The sequence below is a fragment of the Salvelinus alpinus genome, chromosome 4, assembly GCF_045679555.1.
Source record: "Salvelinus alpinus chromosome 4, SLU_Salpinus.1, whole genome shotgun sequence".
Lineage (NCBI taxonomy): Eukaryota > Metazoa > Chordata > Actinopteri > Salmoniformes > Salmonidae > Salvelinus > Salvelinus alpinus.
The window spans coordinates 65,629,859-65,648,397 of NC_092089.1; the positions used below are offsets into that span (position 1 = coordinate 65,629,859).

Consider the following 18,539-nt stretch of genomic DNA (forward strand, 5'->3'; position numbering starts at 1 on the left):
ATCACAACCAACAGATTAAAATCATTCACATGATATTTTGACATCATTCAAGTATTGGCAATATGTTTACTGCTAAAATTATTCCAAGATCATTTGGTAACGCTTCATTTTAAGGGTTCCCTATTACATTGTAGTTACATGTGTTACACTGTAACAAGCGCTGTAGTTAACTGTAACAACCCACAGTCAGTGTAATAACAACATGTAACTGGTAGTAATTGCGTTGTGTAATTACAAAGGTGTAACAATGAATGCTTGTTACCATGCTTACCCATTAATGTGTAATTTTGAAAATACATCTCCACTCAACGTTATTTCTAGCACTTTAGACCAAAATAAAGTGTTCCCTCTGGGTTAACTTGGTCATCCCAGATGAGGAATAAGACACTGTTCCAAAGCACATGTAATGTTTGCTTAAGTGCAACGCAATTACTTGCAATTACTTGTTGTTACACTGGATTTAGCTAGTTAAAATGAAGTGTATATTGAGGGGTACTTACTTTTAACTCATGTTAACTCATTTAACTCATACAGTACATTACCCATCCTGAAAACCTGGCCCACATTTTCAAGCTTCTGGACGTTTCACTTCATTTCTGTACCTTATTGGGAAATGAAGTGAAACGTCTTGAAGCTTTAAAATGAGGGCCAGGTTGTCAGAATGGGCAATGTACTGTATAAGTACACATTCGTTACAAATAAGTTCTCCTCGTGATACACTAGATTTAGCTCATTAAAATGAAGTGTAACAACTAGTAATTACATTGCACTTCGGCAAACAATGCGTGTACTATGCTTTGGAATAGTGTATTTGTCCAAATCTGGGATGACCACCCATTTTAGATCCCAGTCAGTGAGGTTGACCTACTGATCTGTTTTTACCTGCTCAACCAAGTTAACCCAGATGCTGCACTTTATTTTGGGAGCAAGCGCCAGCAACAACACTGAGAGATAAAGTTTGAACAGTGCACATTCAAGGGTAAGTAATTAGAGCCCATTGAGCACAGGCTATAATCTCTCAGACGCCCAGCGCATCCACGAGGGACCACAACCTTGGTGACAGGTGTAACTGTATGCAGCTGAGAAGAAGGGAAACACTAAGTTGGTGAATTTAGTGGAAACCTGCCCATTTGTAACAAGCACGGTAACAAGCATTCATTGTTACACCTCTGTAATTGCATACCACAATTACTACCAGTTACGCGACGTTACAGTTCACTACAATCCTCGTTAGTGTGATTACACGTTACTACACTGTAATTAGGACCCCTTAAAATGATGCGTTACGATCATTTTTATAAATCTGAATGGAAGCACCGTTGCATCGTTTAGTTGAACGCTGAAATCATTTTAACCTAAAGTTGCAAAGTTCCAGTACATTTCCCAAAATTCCCTGGTTTTCCAGAAATCCCACTTGGAAGATTGCCGGAATTAAGAGGGAATACGCAGGGAATCTGAGAATCATTCAACCAGGATCTTTTTGGAAGACAATGGGGAAAATTGCCATAATTTTGCAACCCTATTTCAATGTGACAAAATACTGCTTGAATTATAAATTCCACTTCAACGTCAGTTGCATATCGTTAATCGCCAGCCTATTTATTTACAGGCTGTAGCATGTCACATACGGAGTCTCAACATTAACCTGCAGTAATATTCCTATGTCATAATGCATCAATGAAAATACTGCCAAAAGGACAAGCATCCATTCGTTGAATGTGGAAGCCCAAAACACGCATCCCACTGGGCACAAACATACAATTCAACGTCTAATCCACGTTGGTTCAACGTAATTTCATTGAAATGACGTGGAATCGACGTTGATTCAAGCAGTGTGTTCCAAGCAGGATGTTCGGTAGGCTTGTATGTTGATCCTCCACATCACAGAACAGTCCACAATAAATTATAGGCCAATGTCACTTCTCACCTGCTGGCTCTCAAAGGTCCAGGCGCTGTCGGGTAAAGACGCGTCTAGGACATTGATCATCTCCTTAAAATCAGTGGTGCTGCTGGGCTTAACGAAGGTAAAATCACTGAACTCTGACATGGGAGAGAGATATGACCTGAAGGACTGACTCTGAGACAACATATCCTCTCCCAGGACCTCCACGTACTTAATCGGCCCGTCAGTGTTGAGCTGAATCTGCAGGTTTCTGTTGGGGTTCTTGTAGCCGTCCAAGTCGTCCCGTCTCATGCAGCAACTACCGCTGCTCCTGCTGTTTCTAAGGCATTTGACTGCTAAGATGACAAAAGTCACCAGAGACAGCACAGACACCGAGGCCAGAGAGATGATCAAATACAGGGTGATTCTCCCGCTTTTCTTGCTAGGCTCTGGCGCTTTCTGCCGAAGGTCCAAGATGGGTTCGTGGAGCCCGTCCTCTACCAGTATGGCCAATGTGACCGTGGCGGACTGGACCGGCACCCCGTCGTCCTGTATCTCTATAAGCAGCCTCTGAGAGGAGTCGTCCTGCTCGGACACAGCGCGTTTCGTCCTCACCTCCCCCGTGTAAAGATTGACACTGAACAGAGACGTGTCTGTGGCCTCCACCAGTTTATATGAGATCCAGGCGTTATGGCCCGAGTCTGCGTCCACTGCCGTTACCTTAGTAACCAGGTGGCCTGCTTTAGCGGAGCGGGGCATCTTCTGGTGAGAGAGCGAGCCCAGGGCAGCGGAGGGGTAAATAACAGCGGGGGCGTTGTCGTTCTGGTCCAGGATAAAAACATGGACAGTGGCGTTGCTGCTCAGAGATGGAGAGCCGTGGTCCTTGGCCTGCACCAGAATCTGAAACACCTTCAGTTTCTCATAGTCAAACGAGTGCATGCTGTAGATACTGCCGTTATCAGAGTTAATGTACACATAGGAGGATACAGAGACGTCCTGCACTTTGGAGTCTAAGATGGAGTAAGAAATCTTGGCATTATCCCCGAAATCCAGGTCAGATGTAGATACTGAGGATAGCATGGAGCCTGGTGGTCCATTCTCTTTTAAATAGACATTATATGAGGACTGGCTGAATTTAGGGGGGTTGTCGTTGACATCAATGATAGTGACTGGTATAGTTTTCTTGGTAGTCAGGGGAGGGGAACCTGAATCAGTGGCTGTTATCTCAATATTATACTCTGAGAAACTCTCTCTGTCTAAAACACCACTGGTGACCAGTGCGTAATTATCAGAAAATGACGGTTTCAGACTGAAAGGATGGCCTTTTGTAAGTTGTAACGTTACTTTACCGTTATTCCCGGAGTCTAGGTCACGGGCACTGATCAAAGCCACTACCGTGCCACTTGGTGCGTCCTCGCGCACTGGACTAGGTTTGGAGGTGAGGACAATTTCGGGAGCATTGTCATTAACGTCTGTTACTTCTACCTGTACCCGACAGTGTCCCTCCATTTCTGGGATGCCTTTGTCTACAGCAGTAATGTCTATACGATAAGAAGCCGCACTCTCATAATCTAATTCCCCTCTTAGAAACATTTCCCCCGTTACTGCATCAATATCAAACACAGATAACACTGACTCTGGTGTATGCTCGCCGAATGAATATTCTATCTCCCCGTTGACACCCTCGTCTGAGTCAGTAGCTTCAAGCTTAATCAGGGAAGTGCCCTTTTCGCTATTTTCATTAACCCGTACTTTATATACAGCTTTCTGAAATACGGGATTGTTGTCATTGTTATCAAGGACAGTGACCGTGATCTGTGAAGTTCCAGACCTAGCCGGAGTGCCTCCATCTAGAGCCGTCAATAATAGCTCGTGGACAGCTTTTTTCTCTCTGTCCAGTGGCTTCTCTAACACGAGCTCTGGGATTTTTCGTCCTCCTTCAATGTCTTTAACTTTTACACTGAAACATTCGTCTTTACTAAGAATGTAGGATTTAAGTGAATTGCTTCCCACGTCGGGGTCCTCTGCACTTTCCAACGGAAAACGAGCGCCTACAGCTGTCAATTCAGCCATTTTCAGAACACGATCTTTTGTTAAGAAATTAGGAGAATTGTCATTTATGTCGCGTATTTCCACCTCAATACGGTGCAACTGTAACGGGTTTTCAATGACAACCTGCAGAGGTAAAACGCAGCTGGCACTTTGTCCGCATAAAGTCTCTCTGTCTATTCTCTCATTCACGACCAGCTCGCCCTTCCCCGCATCCACATTGAAATATTGCTTACCAGCCTCAGAGGCGACATGCAGCTTACGGTCAAAAATCTCAGAGAGTCCCAAACCCAGATCTTTGGCTAGATTTCCTACCACAGAACCCTGTTTCAGTTCCTCCGGGATGGTGTAGCGAGTCTGTCCGTCTATTGTACTCCACAAGAGAAAGAAATGATGCCACCAAAGAGCCAGCCATCTCCAGTTTCGGTATCCAATTGTCTTTGTCATCCCTGAGCCGTTATAACACAATTCCGATTGAAATATTGTCCATAAAAAAGAGCTTCATACCAAAATACATCTCCAGAATGTATATTCAATTTAGCATTTTCGATTAATTTTGTATAGCAGAAATGATGTTGTTTTTAGATTCGAGTGTATCTCCGTGAATGTGAGCGCATCCCTCTCTCTCCTCCAGCTCTGAGTATTCTAAGGGTTACGGTGTTGAGGCTGGGGGGAGGGAGTAGATCTCTTTGTACAGTTCTGCACACTATTGGTGCACAGAGCACATATCTACCATCCAATAACAGACCAACAGAACAGACTCCTTAAAGCCACAGCAGTCTGCCTCTATCAGCACTCTATCTCTCACAAAAAAACAGGGAGAGGGGAGAATGTAACTGTATTTTCCAATATAACATACTGTCCATATTGATGTGAAAAAATATTAACGGCAGCCAGAAGTATAGAGAGTTATGCGTAAACAAGGATAAAAATATATATAAATATATATATAACATTCAAAACATTTCAATTCTGATGGAGCCCCGTGGATCGAGACACATTTTTTTAATGCCGTTATAGATGTTTTTCTTCACATAAAATATTGAATGAGCTAAAATTAGTCTGATATATATATATATATGTACACACAGTCCCAGCCACAAGTTTTTACACACCTATTCATTCAAGGGTTTTTCTTTATTTTTACTATTTTCTACATTGTATAATAAAAGTGTTAAACAAATCAAAATATATTTGACATTTTAGATTCTTCAAAGTAGCCACCCTTTGCCTTGATGACAGCTTTGCACACTCTTGGCATTCTCTCAACCAGCTTCATGAGGAATGCTTTTCCAACAGTCTTGAAGGAGTTCCCACATATACTGAGCGCTTGTTGGCTGCTTTTCCTTCACTCTGCAGTCCAACTCATCCCAAACCATCTCAATTGGGTTGAGGTCGGGTGATTGTGGAGGCCAGGTCATCTGATGCAGCACTCCATCACTCTCCTTGGTCAAATAGCCCTTACACAGTCTGGAGGTGTGTTTTGGGTCATTGATCTGTTAAAAACAAATGATAGTCCCACTTGCACAAACCAGACGGGATGGCGTATCGCTGCAGAATGCTGTGTTGCCCTGCTGGTTAAGTGTGCCTTGAATTCTAAATAAATCACTGACAGTGTCACCAGAAAAACATCCCCAAACCATCACACCTCCTCCTCCATGCTTCACGGTGGGAACCACACATCCGTTCACCTACTCTTTTTTTCACCCCTTTTTCCCCCCAATTTCATGGTATCCAATTGATAGTTAGGGACAAGAACATCCCTGCCGGCCAAACCCTCCCCTCCCGGACGACGCTGGGCCGATTCTGCGCCGCCCCATGGGTCTCCAGGATTGCGCCACTCGGGAGGCCCCTCGTTCACCTACTCTGCGTCTCACAAAGACACGGTGGTTGGAACCAAAAATCTAAAATTTGGATTCATCAGACCAAAGGACACATTTCCACCGGTCTAATGTCCATTGCTCGCTCGTGTTTCTTTGCCCAAGCAAGTCTCTTCTTCTTATCGATGTATTTTAGTAGTGGTTTCTTTGCAGCAATTCGACTATGAAGGCCTGATTCATGCAGTCTCCTCTGAACAGTTAATGTTGTGATATCTGTTACTCGAACTCTGTGAAGCATTTATTTCAGCTGCAATCTGAGGTGCAGTTAACTCTAATTAACGTATCGTGGCAGTCCTCATGAGAGCCAATTTCATCATAGCACTTGATGGTTTTTGCTACAGCACTTGAAGAAACTTTCAACATTCTTGACATTTTCCGGATTGACTGACATCCATGTCTTAAACTAATAATGAACTGCCATTTATCTTTGCGTATTTCAGTGGTTCTTGCCATAATAGGGACTTGGTCTTATACCAAATAAGGCTATCTTCTGTATACCACCCCACAACACAACTGATTGGCTCAAACACATTAAGTAAGAAGGAAAGAAATTCCACAAATGAACTTTTAACAAGATACACCTGTTAATTGAAATGCATTCCAGGTGACTACCTCATGAAGCTGGTTGAGAGAATGCCAAGCGCGTGCAAAGTTGTCATCAAGGCAAAGGGTGGCTACTTTGAGGAATCTAAAATATTAAAACATATTTTGACTTGTTTAACACTTTTTTGGTTACTACATGATTCCATATGTGTTTTTTCATCGTTTTGATGTCTTCACTTTTATTCTACAATGTAGAAAATAGTAAAAATAAAGAAAAAGCCTTGAATGAGTAGATGTGTCCAAACTTTTGACTGGTACTATATATATTGCAGAAATAGTAAAATATGCTGTCTGTCATCGCGCACACAAAACCACACAGTTGATTCAACGGGAGTGTTGCTGTCAATGGTGCTGAAACCCTCAGTCGTCCACTAGCCAGTCAGATAGGCACAGAATCACGCAAAACACCCACTACAGTAACAATAGAGATTACAAGGTCTCTGAGGATTACAACCAACAGGTTAAAATACATCACAGGATATTTTGAAATCATTCAAACCGCACGAGTATGGGTTTTAGTAATTACCAGTAGCCTATGTTGAATGCTAAATTATTACAAGATAATATGGATTGTACTGAAGGGAACCATTGCACCATTTTGATGAATACTGACAATTAATTATTTTAAACTGAATAAATAACCTATTGCTTAAATGATAACAACTGAACACAAACGTCAGTGGCATATTTATTCACAGATTGGAGTCTGTTAAATACCGAGTCATGAAAATACTGCCAAAACATCTAGCTTTGATTTGTGTAATGTTACAACACAAAACTGTATGTTGACGTCATAAAACAGCCTACATTCGATCATCTTAATCATCACAATAAATTATACGTCACTTCTCACCTGCTGACTCTCAAAGGTCCAGGCGCTGTCAGGTAAAGACGCGTCTAGGACGTTGATCATCTCCTTAAAGTCAGTGGTGCTGCTGGGCTTAACGAAGGTAAAATCACTGAACTCTGACATGGGAGAGAGATATGACCTGAAGGACTGACTCTGAGACAACATATCCTCTCCCAGGACCTCCACGTACTTAATCGGCCCGTCAGTGTTGAGCTGAATCTGCAGGTTTCTGTTGGGGTTCTTGTAGCCGTCCAAGTCGTCCCGTCTCATGCAGCAACTACCGCTGCTCCTGCTGTTTCTAACGCATTTGACTGCTAAGATGACAAAAGTCACCAGAGACAGCACGGACACCGAGGCCAGAGAGATGATCAAATACAGGGTGATTCTCCCGCTTTTCTTGCTAGGCTCTGGCGCTTTCTGCCGAAGGTCCAAGATGGGTTCGTGGAGCCCGTCCTCTACCAGTATGGCCAATGTGACCGTGGCGGACTGGACCGGCACCCCGTCGTCCTGTATCTCTATAAGCAGCCTCTGAGAGGAGTCGTCCTGCTCGGACACAGCGCGTTTAGTCCTCACCTCCCCTGTGTAAAGATTGACACTGAACAGAGACGTGTCTGTGGCCTCCACCAGTTTATATGAGATCCAGGCGTTATGGCCCGAGTCTGCGTCCACAGCCGTTACCTTCGTAACCAGGTAGCCTGCTTTAGCGGAGCGGGGCATCTTCTGGTGAGAGAGCGAGCCCAGGGCAGCGGAGGGGTAAATAACAGCGGGGGCGTTGTCGTTCTGGTCCAGGATAAAAACATGGACTGTGGCGTTGCTGCTCAGAGAGGGAGAGCCGTGGTCCATGGCCTGCACCAGAATCTGAAACACCTTTAGTTTCTCATAGTCAAACGAGTGCATGCTGTAGATACTACCGTTGTCAGAGTTTATGTACACGTAGGAGGACACAGACACGTCCTGCACTTTGGACTCTAGGATGGAGTAGGAGGTCTTCGCGTTATCCCCCAGGTCGGAATCAGTGGCGGAGACTGAACATAGTAGTTTCCCTGGTGCGTAATTCTCTTTCACGTACACTGTGTACGAGGGCTGAGAGAATAGCGGTGGATTGTCATTCACATCTAACACATCAATAATGATTGTTTTCTTGCTGGATAAAGGGGGTTTCCCTGAATCACTGGCACTGATTTCTATACTATACTGAGAGTAACGCTCACGGTTAAGAGGAGCATTAGTTACCAGTGTGTAATGCTTGGATACGGACGGGTTCAACTTGAATGGAGATTTTGGTGACACGCTTAACCGCACCCTCCCGTTGTCACCCGAGTCGGAGTCTTTAGCGCCTATCAAAGCTATCACGGTTCCGATAGGGGAATCTTCTGGAACAGGTGTCGTTAGAGACGTGACAATTATCTCTGGAATATTGTCATTAACATCAATCATTTTAAATTCAACATCACAATGCCCGTCCATATCCGGGTTGCCTTTATCTTTAGCGACGATGTCAAATTTATATAAGCTCGTCTGCTCATAGTTGAGATGTCTCTTTATTACAATCACTCCTGTCGAAGAATCTATATCAAACAATGCAGTCACTGAGTCTGGCGTCTGTTCTCCAAATGCATACTCTATCTCCCCATTTAGTCCCTCGTCCGGGTCTGTCGCTTTTACTCGTAAAATCTGAGTGCCAGGTGCAGCATTTTCGTTAACATTAGCCTCATAAAGTTGTCTCTCAAACTGCGGTGCGTTATCATTAATATCAAGTACCATGATACTAATCTCAGAGGTTCCTGAACGCACTGGATCACCCCCATCTACAGCGGTGAGAATAAGCTTATGAACAGGTTGCTTCTCCCGGTCGAGAGACCTTTCAAGGACCAGTTCTGGGGTTTTGCTACCATCTTTGTGATTTTTGACATTCAATTTGAAATTGTCGTTTTTGTTAATGCTGTATGAGCGTATTGTATTCGCAGCGACATCAGGATCCAGTGCGCTTTCGAGTGGAAATCTTGCTCCTGGGTTTATTGACTCTGCAATCTTTAATACTTTTTCTTTGGTGAGAAAGCTGGGAGAATTATCATTGATATCCTGTATTTCAATATCAACTCGGTGAAGCTGCAAGGGATTTTCAATCACTATCTCCAAAGGCAAAATACACGGAACTCTTTGTCCACACAGTTCCTCTCTGTCTATCCTCTCACAGACGACCAGCTCTCCTTTCCCCAGATCCACACTGAAATACTGCTTACCAGCTTCCGAGGTTATTCGTAATTTACGACGATAAATCTCAGATAGTCCCAAAACCAGATCTTTGGCTAGATTTCCTACCACAGAGCCCTGTTTCAGTTCCTCCGAGATGGTGTAGCGAGTCTGTCCGTCTATTGTACTCCACAAGAGAAAGAAATGATGCCACCATAGCAGCACCTGCCACACGGGCAGTCTATTCCACATTGTTCCACGACACATCAAAACGAATATATTATTTCACCCAAAATTCGCCCTTTCGCAGGAGTGGTGATAATCAATCTGTAATCGAATGTCAATGTCTCTCATAATTGACTGTGATGGAGACGCTTTGTGTCGAGGCACATCCCTCTTTCTCCTCCAGCTCTGAGCATGGCAAGGGTTTACGGTGCTGAGGCTGGGGGGAGGGAGGGAGTAGATCTCTTTGTACAGTTCTGCATGCTATTGGTGCACAGCGCCTAACACAAGCTACCAATCAGGATGTACCAGTCATTTAAAGCTATACAGTGAAAATACGAGCTCTTGGGAAACATATGAGGCACCATAACAATTCAACATGAGAGAAAAACAGTACTCCATTTAATGTGTAATACTATTAGTACTGCTACTATACTATTCATATCACTTAGTATTAGTAGCCGTTCAGACACCCATCTATACCCCACAATACATGCCACCAGGGGTCTCGTCAGAGTCCCCAAGTCCAAAACGAATTCACGGCAACGCACAGATTTATACAGAGCCATGATCACATGGAACTCCTTTCCATCTCCGATTCCTCAAGCAAACAGCAAAATTACCTTTTAAAAAGGGATTAAGCAACACCTCATGGAACCGCGGGGACTGTAAGGACGCACACGCAACAGAACATTATTCTCGAAGTATTCTATATGCATTCCCACCGTTTCAATGCTTCCTGAAACTGTGTGGGTGACAAAGGCTCTCCGTTGCCGTCCTGTGGTAAAAGAAAGCAAGCGCAGCAGGAGTATGTCGTCAAAGCAACCCACGTGGCTCAGAATAATAATACATCACACAGCCGGCTTTAAAAAAATACCCGTATGGAGGTCTGGAGAGCAAAGGAAAAGGGTTGCTCTGATGACATTCTCTCTCTCACTCTCACTCACTCACTCACTCACTCTCTCACTCTCTCACTCTCTCACTCTCTCACTCTCTCACTCTCTCACTCACTCACTCACTCACTCTCTCACTCTCTCACTCACTCACTCTCTCACTCTCTCACTCACTCACACACACACACACACACACACACACAGAGACCCTGGGACCCAGGAACTGGTAAATCATATCTGATATGTTAGTTGTGTTAGACCCTGGGACCCTGGAACTCACTCACTCCACTGTAATATTTCCATGACATGAACTAATTACCTGAGAGCTGAATAGTGAATACATAAATAAATAAACTCGATACCATTAACCATTATACACAATCACAAGCTGTAACCTACATCATATCACAATACTACAACGAATGTATCATCATATGAAAACATTAATGCATCAGCTTTGCTATTGGTTAATCCGTGCTCGTCAAGGCGACGGATGTAGATGGGGAGAGAGGGAGGGGGGAGCACGCTGCCACTGAGCTCTAGAGCGTGTTTCAGAACCACGCGGGTGGACAGCGCCACACAGGCGGCCAGCACGTGCTGCTGCATACTGGTGGAATGAGCGGCGACCGCGTGGTGGCTGCTACACAAGCAGCCATAGCTCTCGCTCTCTCTCTCTCTCTCTAGCTCTCTCTAAGGTGAGTCGTTTTATTTATTACAGAGATTTAAGTTACTGTCATGTACATTTTCCCAATCTATATTACAACTCAACTCTACCAGATGAATCGGCCCACATATCAAACCTCATCCACAAACAAAATGTTACCCAGATTCATTAAGAGCTCCAGCCTTATATTCTGCTTCTTGACTGTGTGTGTGACGTCAAATAAATGGTTTATTATGTCCATATGCATATTATGTTAACCCTCCTGCTATGTTCTGGTCGAATTGGACCGATTTACAAGTTCTCTCTGAAAAATGTAGTTCATTTAATCTGATTGGCATAAGTTTCCATGACTTTGTCCAGACAGAGCATCTGAACACACAAAATACATTTTGATGATTTTCATTACATTTTGGGTGTTTTATTTAACTTTTGTACACCTGTGGTGTTCCCGGTCATTTGACTGGTCATTAGAAATGAATGGGTGAGACTACAATTAGTGTATAAAATTGAGTTCAGGCACATGCCCATTCATCAGATGGACACATCTCCTCTCCCAGATCCCCACATATGTGTGTTTGAGCGCACACACACACACACACACACACACACACACACACACACACACACACACACACACACACACACACACACACACACACACACACACACACACACACACACACACACACACACACACACACACCTCACTCCCCTTCTTGGCTTCCATGGCAACCCCCACGGGAACCTTTCCCCAATAGAATCTTTCCCCCCACGGGAACCACACTTGTTGGCATTCTCACAAACAATCGCAACATTGTTTAAACTTTTCTCGCAGTTCTATAAAGCTTTTTTGAGGCCTTGCTCACAATTCATTCTGTGGCAGCACAATGACCAAACGATACACTGTATGTGAGGCTCTTAATCATATCTTTGATCATGACACTGGATGAGGAGGAGAGAGTCCTTGTTAAACTTTGACACAAAGTAGTCTGTGATAAATAGCACAATATGCTTCATCTGAGTATTTGTTACAGTCAAAATAATCCATACATTATGCTTTTTTTTAACTAAAAAATGAGTTGTATGAGCTCAGGTCAATGAGGCCTACAGGCCATAAATAGCAAATAGAAGTTAAAAACGAGTAATGTTGACAAGAACTTAAGTTGATAAAAAGATCTAACACAACATTAGGTGATAATATATGTATTATTATGGATTTATAATCAGCAATAACGGGGGCGGTCATTTTGGACCGGGAACACAGAATGAATTAATATAAAACGTACAGGAGGGTTAAGTGAGATGTATCACCCAACATGTGAGTGGAATAGCACTCATGCTTGTGTCTACGGATCACAGCGGCGGTCCTTTTGTTTCTCTTACTTCCAGTCAGAATCAGTAAGGTCATGGATGTGTTTACTGTCTATTGTCTTGTGATGGTGGAGTCATTATTACTGAAAGTATTTCTTACCTTATTTGGAGAGACGGAGGACGACAGGAGACACGTCAGCAACAGCAGCGAAGGGAAGACATGGAAGAGGAGAACAGAGAGACAAAAGAGACACGGGTTAGAGGGATGATCAGCAGACAAAAAGAGAGTCTTGGGACAGAGACATCCCTGATACTCACCGTTCACCTTACATTGGTAATGTAGCCTTGACTGGTTCCAGAGGTGGTGACTGTGTTGATTTGCATTGCGATACCTGTGATATGTGCCCTAATGATCATGTCCCAGAATGCTGTCGCCAGTAGCTCGTTATGTGTCATAGGTGTGTCTCGTTTAGGTGTCTGTTTGCGTGTGTGGCACAGAAAGGTGGGCGAACGTAAAAGCAACACAAACAACAAAATGGATATTCAGTCAAGTTCCGATATCACGGTGTGTCTTAGCTTGTGTCCGCTGTTGCATTTTGTGAGGTGTTCTTGTTTATTTGTGGAGAGAAAGGGAAGTAGAAAGCATAGGGCATGAAACATAGGGATAGAGGAGCAGAGAAAGAGAGGGAGGGGAGGGGAGAGAGAGAGAGAGTGAGGGAGAAGAATACTTAATAAAAGAGAAATCGACAATTGGCCCAGTCCCTCTGTAACAGGAGCATGAGCAGTGCAGTATCTCATCTGCATGTCCCAGCCAGGATCATGATAGCACCATTTTGAAGGAGACTAAGGGTGTCCCCCAAATGGTACCCTCTTCCCTATATAGTGCGCTACTTTTTACCAAAGCCCTATGGGTAGCTGGTTGAAAGTAATACACTATATAGAGAATAGGTTGCCATTTCAGACGCAGTGAGTCCATAGGAGGGGTGTGTTCTCTCCCAGAGCGGCAGGATAGCATCACTACACTGCAGCACAGCACACTGCCATGCTGCAGAAGAACAGCTCCTACACAGCAACAGCAGAGGCACTCTAGGCGATGCCCAGGGATGCTGTATGCTTAATTAAGGAGATGCTTTCACTGTGTGTGTGTGTGTGTGTGTGTGTGTGTGTGTGTGTGTGTGTGTGTGTGTGTGTGTGTGTGTGTGTGTGTGTGTGTGTGTGTGTGTGTGTGTGTGTGTGTGTGTGTGTGTGTGTGTGTGTGTGTGTGTGTGTGTGTGTGTGTGTGTGTTTTCAGTGTTCCAGACCAGGCAGAATGAAGCTTCAGCCAAAGATGGTCAACACACCCTATAGCTGGAATGTTACAGTGAATATGAATATATGAATAGGAGTTATATGAATGTGATCATTATCATAGCACAGATAACCACTTTGTTAGATACACAATGTGTGCATGTGAGTTCTTGTGCACAGCCACATACACAAGAATAGACATGTATCAGTCAATTAGAAATAACTGTACACCCTATAATAAAACAGCACAACCTCCACAGTGCCTTGTGGGCTTATTTTAGACAGTGTTTTCACAGTCCCAGTCAGAGCAACGGGGAGGTGAAACAGTGAGAGGCAATCAGGCCATGGCAGCATCCATTTTACGGAAACAGAGAGGTAGATCCTTCAACCTACCCCCACCCCACCCCGTCATACACCCTCTCTCCCCCCCCTCCCAATCCAATCCAGGCCAGAGCCCGAGGACACTGCACCTCTGTGTCCTAAACAGGGGTGTGTCTGCCCCCTTTAAACCAACAGCTGCCTGTATCCTATCAGACACCAGACCCTGCATCTGCTGCTGCCCCCCTGTGGACCAAACCACAATGGTACGGTCCTGACAGTGAGTCAGCTTGTTGCTACGGCAACACATCCCACCTCTCTTCCAGAGAGCCATGAAAAAAAAGGAGCTCTAAGAAAAACAGCATGGAGAGAGGAAGAGAAAATGAACAGATTACTCAGGAACCTTCCTATCCTTTCTTATAATAACTTATCACTCACAACGATACCGAGGAAGCTAGTGGCATGTCTAACAGAAGAATGTACAGGCTTGTGGAAAGTGGTGTTACCATATTGACTAGTTACAGAAAGAGTCCTGTTCATGAGAAGAAAGAGCATCTTCTTCTGATTAAAACAACGCAGTGGAACACAGATGCGACTTTGGACGCCTGAACGCATCATGGGTTTATACACAGAACAGAGGAGAGCTCATTCGCTCTCTCCTCCATCGCTCTCTCACCCACTGCAGCAGAATGGTGCAGCTGGAGAGGGGGAGGGGAGGGAAGCAGAGAAAAAACGAGAACAGGAAGAAAGAGGAGAGAAGAGGACACACAAATCCACAATGCCTTATAAAGGATACAGTTCGCCAACAAACATTCCTTTGCTACAAACATACACTGAGTACATTAAGAACACCCCCTCTTTCCATGACATAGACTGACCAGGTGAATCCAGGTGAAAGCTATGATTCCTTACTGATGTCACTTGTTACATCCACTTCAATCAGTGTAGATGAAGAGGAGGAGACAGGTTAAATAATGATTTTTAAGCCTTGAGACAACTGAGACATGGATTGTGTATGTGTGCAATTCAGAGGGTGAATGGGCAAGACAAAATATTGAAGTGCCTTTGAATGGGGTATTGTAGTAGATGCCAGGTGCACCGGTTTGTGTCAAGAACTGCAACACCGCTGGGTTTTTCACACTCAGCAGTTTCCTGTGTGTATCAAGAATGGTCCACCACCCAAAGGACAACCAGCCAACTTGACACAACTATAGGAAGCATTGGAGTCAACATGGGCCAGCATCCCTGTGGCACGCTTTCAACACTTTGTAGAGTCCGCGCCCCGAAGAATTGAGGCCGTTCTGAGGGCCAACTCATTAGGAAGGTGTTCCTAATGTTTGTATATTCCGTGTACATGTTGAATCAAAATCATCACTATTGTTGTGACCTTTCTCCATAGACAACATCACTGATGATCATGACAATACTGGCATCATTGACACGGCCACTGTTAATACTGGCATCAATGACCATCTTGTGATCACCATAATAGTCATATTGATTACATACACAATAAGCATATAGGTCATAACCCACAGCAACTCCTCCTTCCTGCTGGTGGTTGTCAGGGCTCAGCCTCAGGGTCTGACTGAATGAATCACTCGACCTGGTTTTCAGATCACAGAAAAATGTCAGCGGTGAGTCTACCCAGCCTGACAGATCAGAACAGCGTCATACACAGCTACACACACACAGTGTGTTTTTCGTGTGTGTGTGTGCTGTGTGTGTGTGTGCTGTGTGTGTGTGTGCCGCTATTGTGCAAAGGTGTGCGTCGCGTCGCAGTGTGTATTGTGTGGAACTCAGACGGTGTGTATGAGTGTGTGTGTGTGTGACGTATAAGACAAGTCTGACTATGCCCCGCTGTTCCACCGCCCTGTATAATCCCCGGTGTAATCCTTTCCAGAGGATCAGCCTGTACAAACTCACTAGGCTTCATTCACTACTGGACAAGTAACGACCATATACCCACACACAAACAATCAGCGTGTAGATCTCAATAGGAGGGAGGGGTGTGGAGTCCCTCCCCCGACTTTATTTTTGAAAGGAACTCATTTGGGCAGTCAATTTAGTCTTGAAAGTTGTAAGAGTACAATACACAAGTTGCAATTTGAAATTGGGGAATGCATCAGCAGTCCTCGTGGACCTTAGAGAGCTCTTTAGAACTTGTCGGGAATGTCCAGGTCAACGAGCGGATGTCCGCTAACGTGTCTTAGCTAGGTTTCTTAACCCATTGATTTTGTTGTGACGTTTGTGTCAATCAGATATCACATGAACACACAAATGAGCTATCAACTGCAATATGTTCTCTCCACCCCATCCATGTATGTTTCCCAATGATGGAACGGGGACGTTTGAAAAAGTTTGGGAACCACTGACCTAGAACAATATAATATGTGTTTGGATGAAGTATTTAGGCCTGTCCTTAATGTATGTAAGTGTCCAACTCTATATACATGTCTCAATAGGCCAGGCTGAAGCGGTACAGATTGTGCGCTAGAATTTGAAAGGTAATTTCTTGATTGAGCCGACATAGGCGCCGTTTACCGCGAAGGCGGTCTCCGCTAACGCGGAAGTTCACGCTGTAACGCAGAACTTCCGCCATTGCGCGCTGAATAGAGGCCTTAGGTCTCATGTGTACCAGATGCGTCAAACTCTTTGCGTTCCCGGGGGGAAGTCATTCGTTCTAGGGAGTAGTCCACGCCGTTAAATCGAGGGTGCCGCACTAGGCTGCGGTGCGTTCTGTGTACAGCATTCGTTAAAAATGTTCAACTCGTGCGTTGCTTTACCGGGCGGTGGCACAAACGGAAGTACACACACACACACACTCCAACTGGCTAGCTTTTAGCTAGCTGAAAAGGGAAGCACATGTGCATCAAGTACAAAAAAAATGCGGGCTAGACATCCCGAAAAACAAAACGCATATGGTGGACATCGGGCGTTAGTGTCGAGAGGACATCTGCCCCATCATCAGAGCCAAAACTGCCTCGCTTCTCTTCAGGCCTGCACACAGAGGAAATATTTAGCATGATAGACCACCAGTCATTCCATCTCTATGAGTACACCGCAAAGGTCTGAAGTAGCTTCCTCTCCTTACGTTTAGCAGATGCGACTTACAAGAGCAATTCGGGTTTAAGTGCCTTTGCTCAAGGGCACATCAACAGATATTTCGCCTTGTCGGCTCGGGGATTCAAACCAGCAACCTTTCGGTTACTGGCCCAACGCTCTTAACCACTTGGCTACCTGCCACTCAGTGACCTGAAAACATAGGATAGGTGAAAGCAGTATAGCATATCTCAGCTATTTGCTTCCGCCTGACCCTCTCTTTCACGTCAGTGCAGACAGACAAATGAGAGGAAGCCGCTCCAGACTATCGAGACACAGCCTGGGCCGGTAGGACACATCCAAGGACACTGCAGGGAAACAGGACACTTCTACTACCAGGCCAGGGAGAAGAACCTGGGGGTTTACTGTAATGACTGAAATAGACCGAGTGAAAAGATGTTAAGATTCAGGGGTACAGAACAGTACAGGCAGAGTTGCCTCCCTCCAACGGCCTCCATCATCCAAACCTGAACTGAGATGAAATGACATCGTTTGAGTGATTCCATAAAAGTTGAAGAGGATGTAAGGAATGGATAACGGATGGATTCACTCTCTCTAAAACGAAAATGTACACTCCCTGTTCCCGCTTCTCCTTACTTACATCAGATCACACAAAGTTACTACACAGACTTATGGCTAGAGTTGATCAAAAACCAGCAGTGCTGTTTTAACTCCCCTTAGCTAGATTTCCAGTGGAGTGAGTGAGAATGTTTGAGTGTGAGCAGGCGCGTGTGTGTGATAGAGGATGAGGTCAATCACAAATCTACCAGACATCCCTGATATCTAATCAAGGATCAGGTAATGGGGCAGGCGAAGCTGGGGAAGCAGATTAGATCTTCCAACCCCACTTTCCAGAATACTAGTTAAGAAACACACACACACACACACACACAGCTCAGTGCATCCTGATCACCATACACACCAATCATAAACACTGCTCAAAAATACACACCAATCATAAACACTGCTCAAAAATCCAACATCCAACGTTAATCATCAGACACAGCAACGCACTGCTGCAGAAACAGCAACGCACTGCTGCAGAAACAGCTGCACACCAGACGGCTGGGCCGGTGAGGAAGGAAGTACAGTATGAGCAACAGCTTGGGGCTGTGGGGAAGCAGCTTCTTCCCATAGCAGTGTGGATGATCACAAGGTCAGGAAACTACAGGCCCTTGGCTCAGGGTGGGATCCAAAATGGCTGTCAAGGCAGTGGTTTGCTAAATCCTTCCTCAAAGGGAAAACCACTGTTCTACAGTTCAGAGTTCACCAAAGTGGGGATCAG

At 44.6% G+C, this 18,539-nt stretch overlaps 1 protein-coding gene across 32 annotated transcripts in view; it reads right to left on the reverse strand.

Annotated features, from left to right (window-relative positions):
* The window catches only part of LOC139574169 (protocadherin gamma-C5-like), a 197,251-nt gene that overhangs the window by 41,585 nt on the left and 137,127 nt on the right, over positions 1–18,539 (reverse strand). Inside the window, exon 1 of one of the 32 annotated variants that reach the window (XM_071398412.1) lies at positions 7,268–9,891. The exons of 30 other annotated variants lie outside the window; for them this stretch is intronic. In XM_071398412.1, the coding sequence (XP_071254513.1) occupies positions 7,268–9,724 (2,457 nt within the window). In that variant the 5' untranslated portion in view covers positions 9,725–9,891. Of the gene's footprint in view, positions 1–1,927; positions 4,582–7,267; positions 9,892–18,539 lie in introns of those variants that run through there. One more of the 32 variants, XM_071398416.1, reaches the window with a different exon arrangement.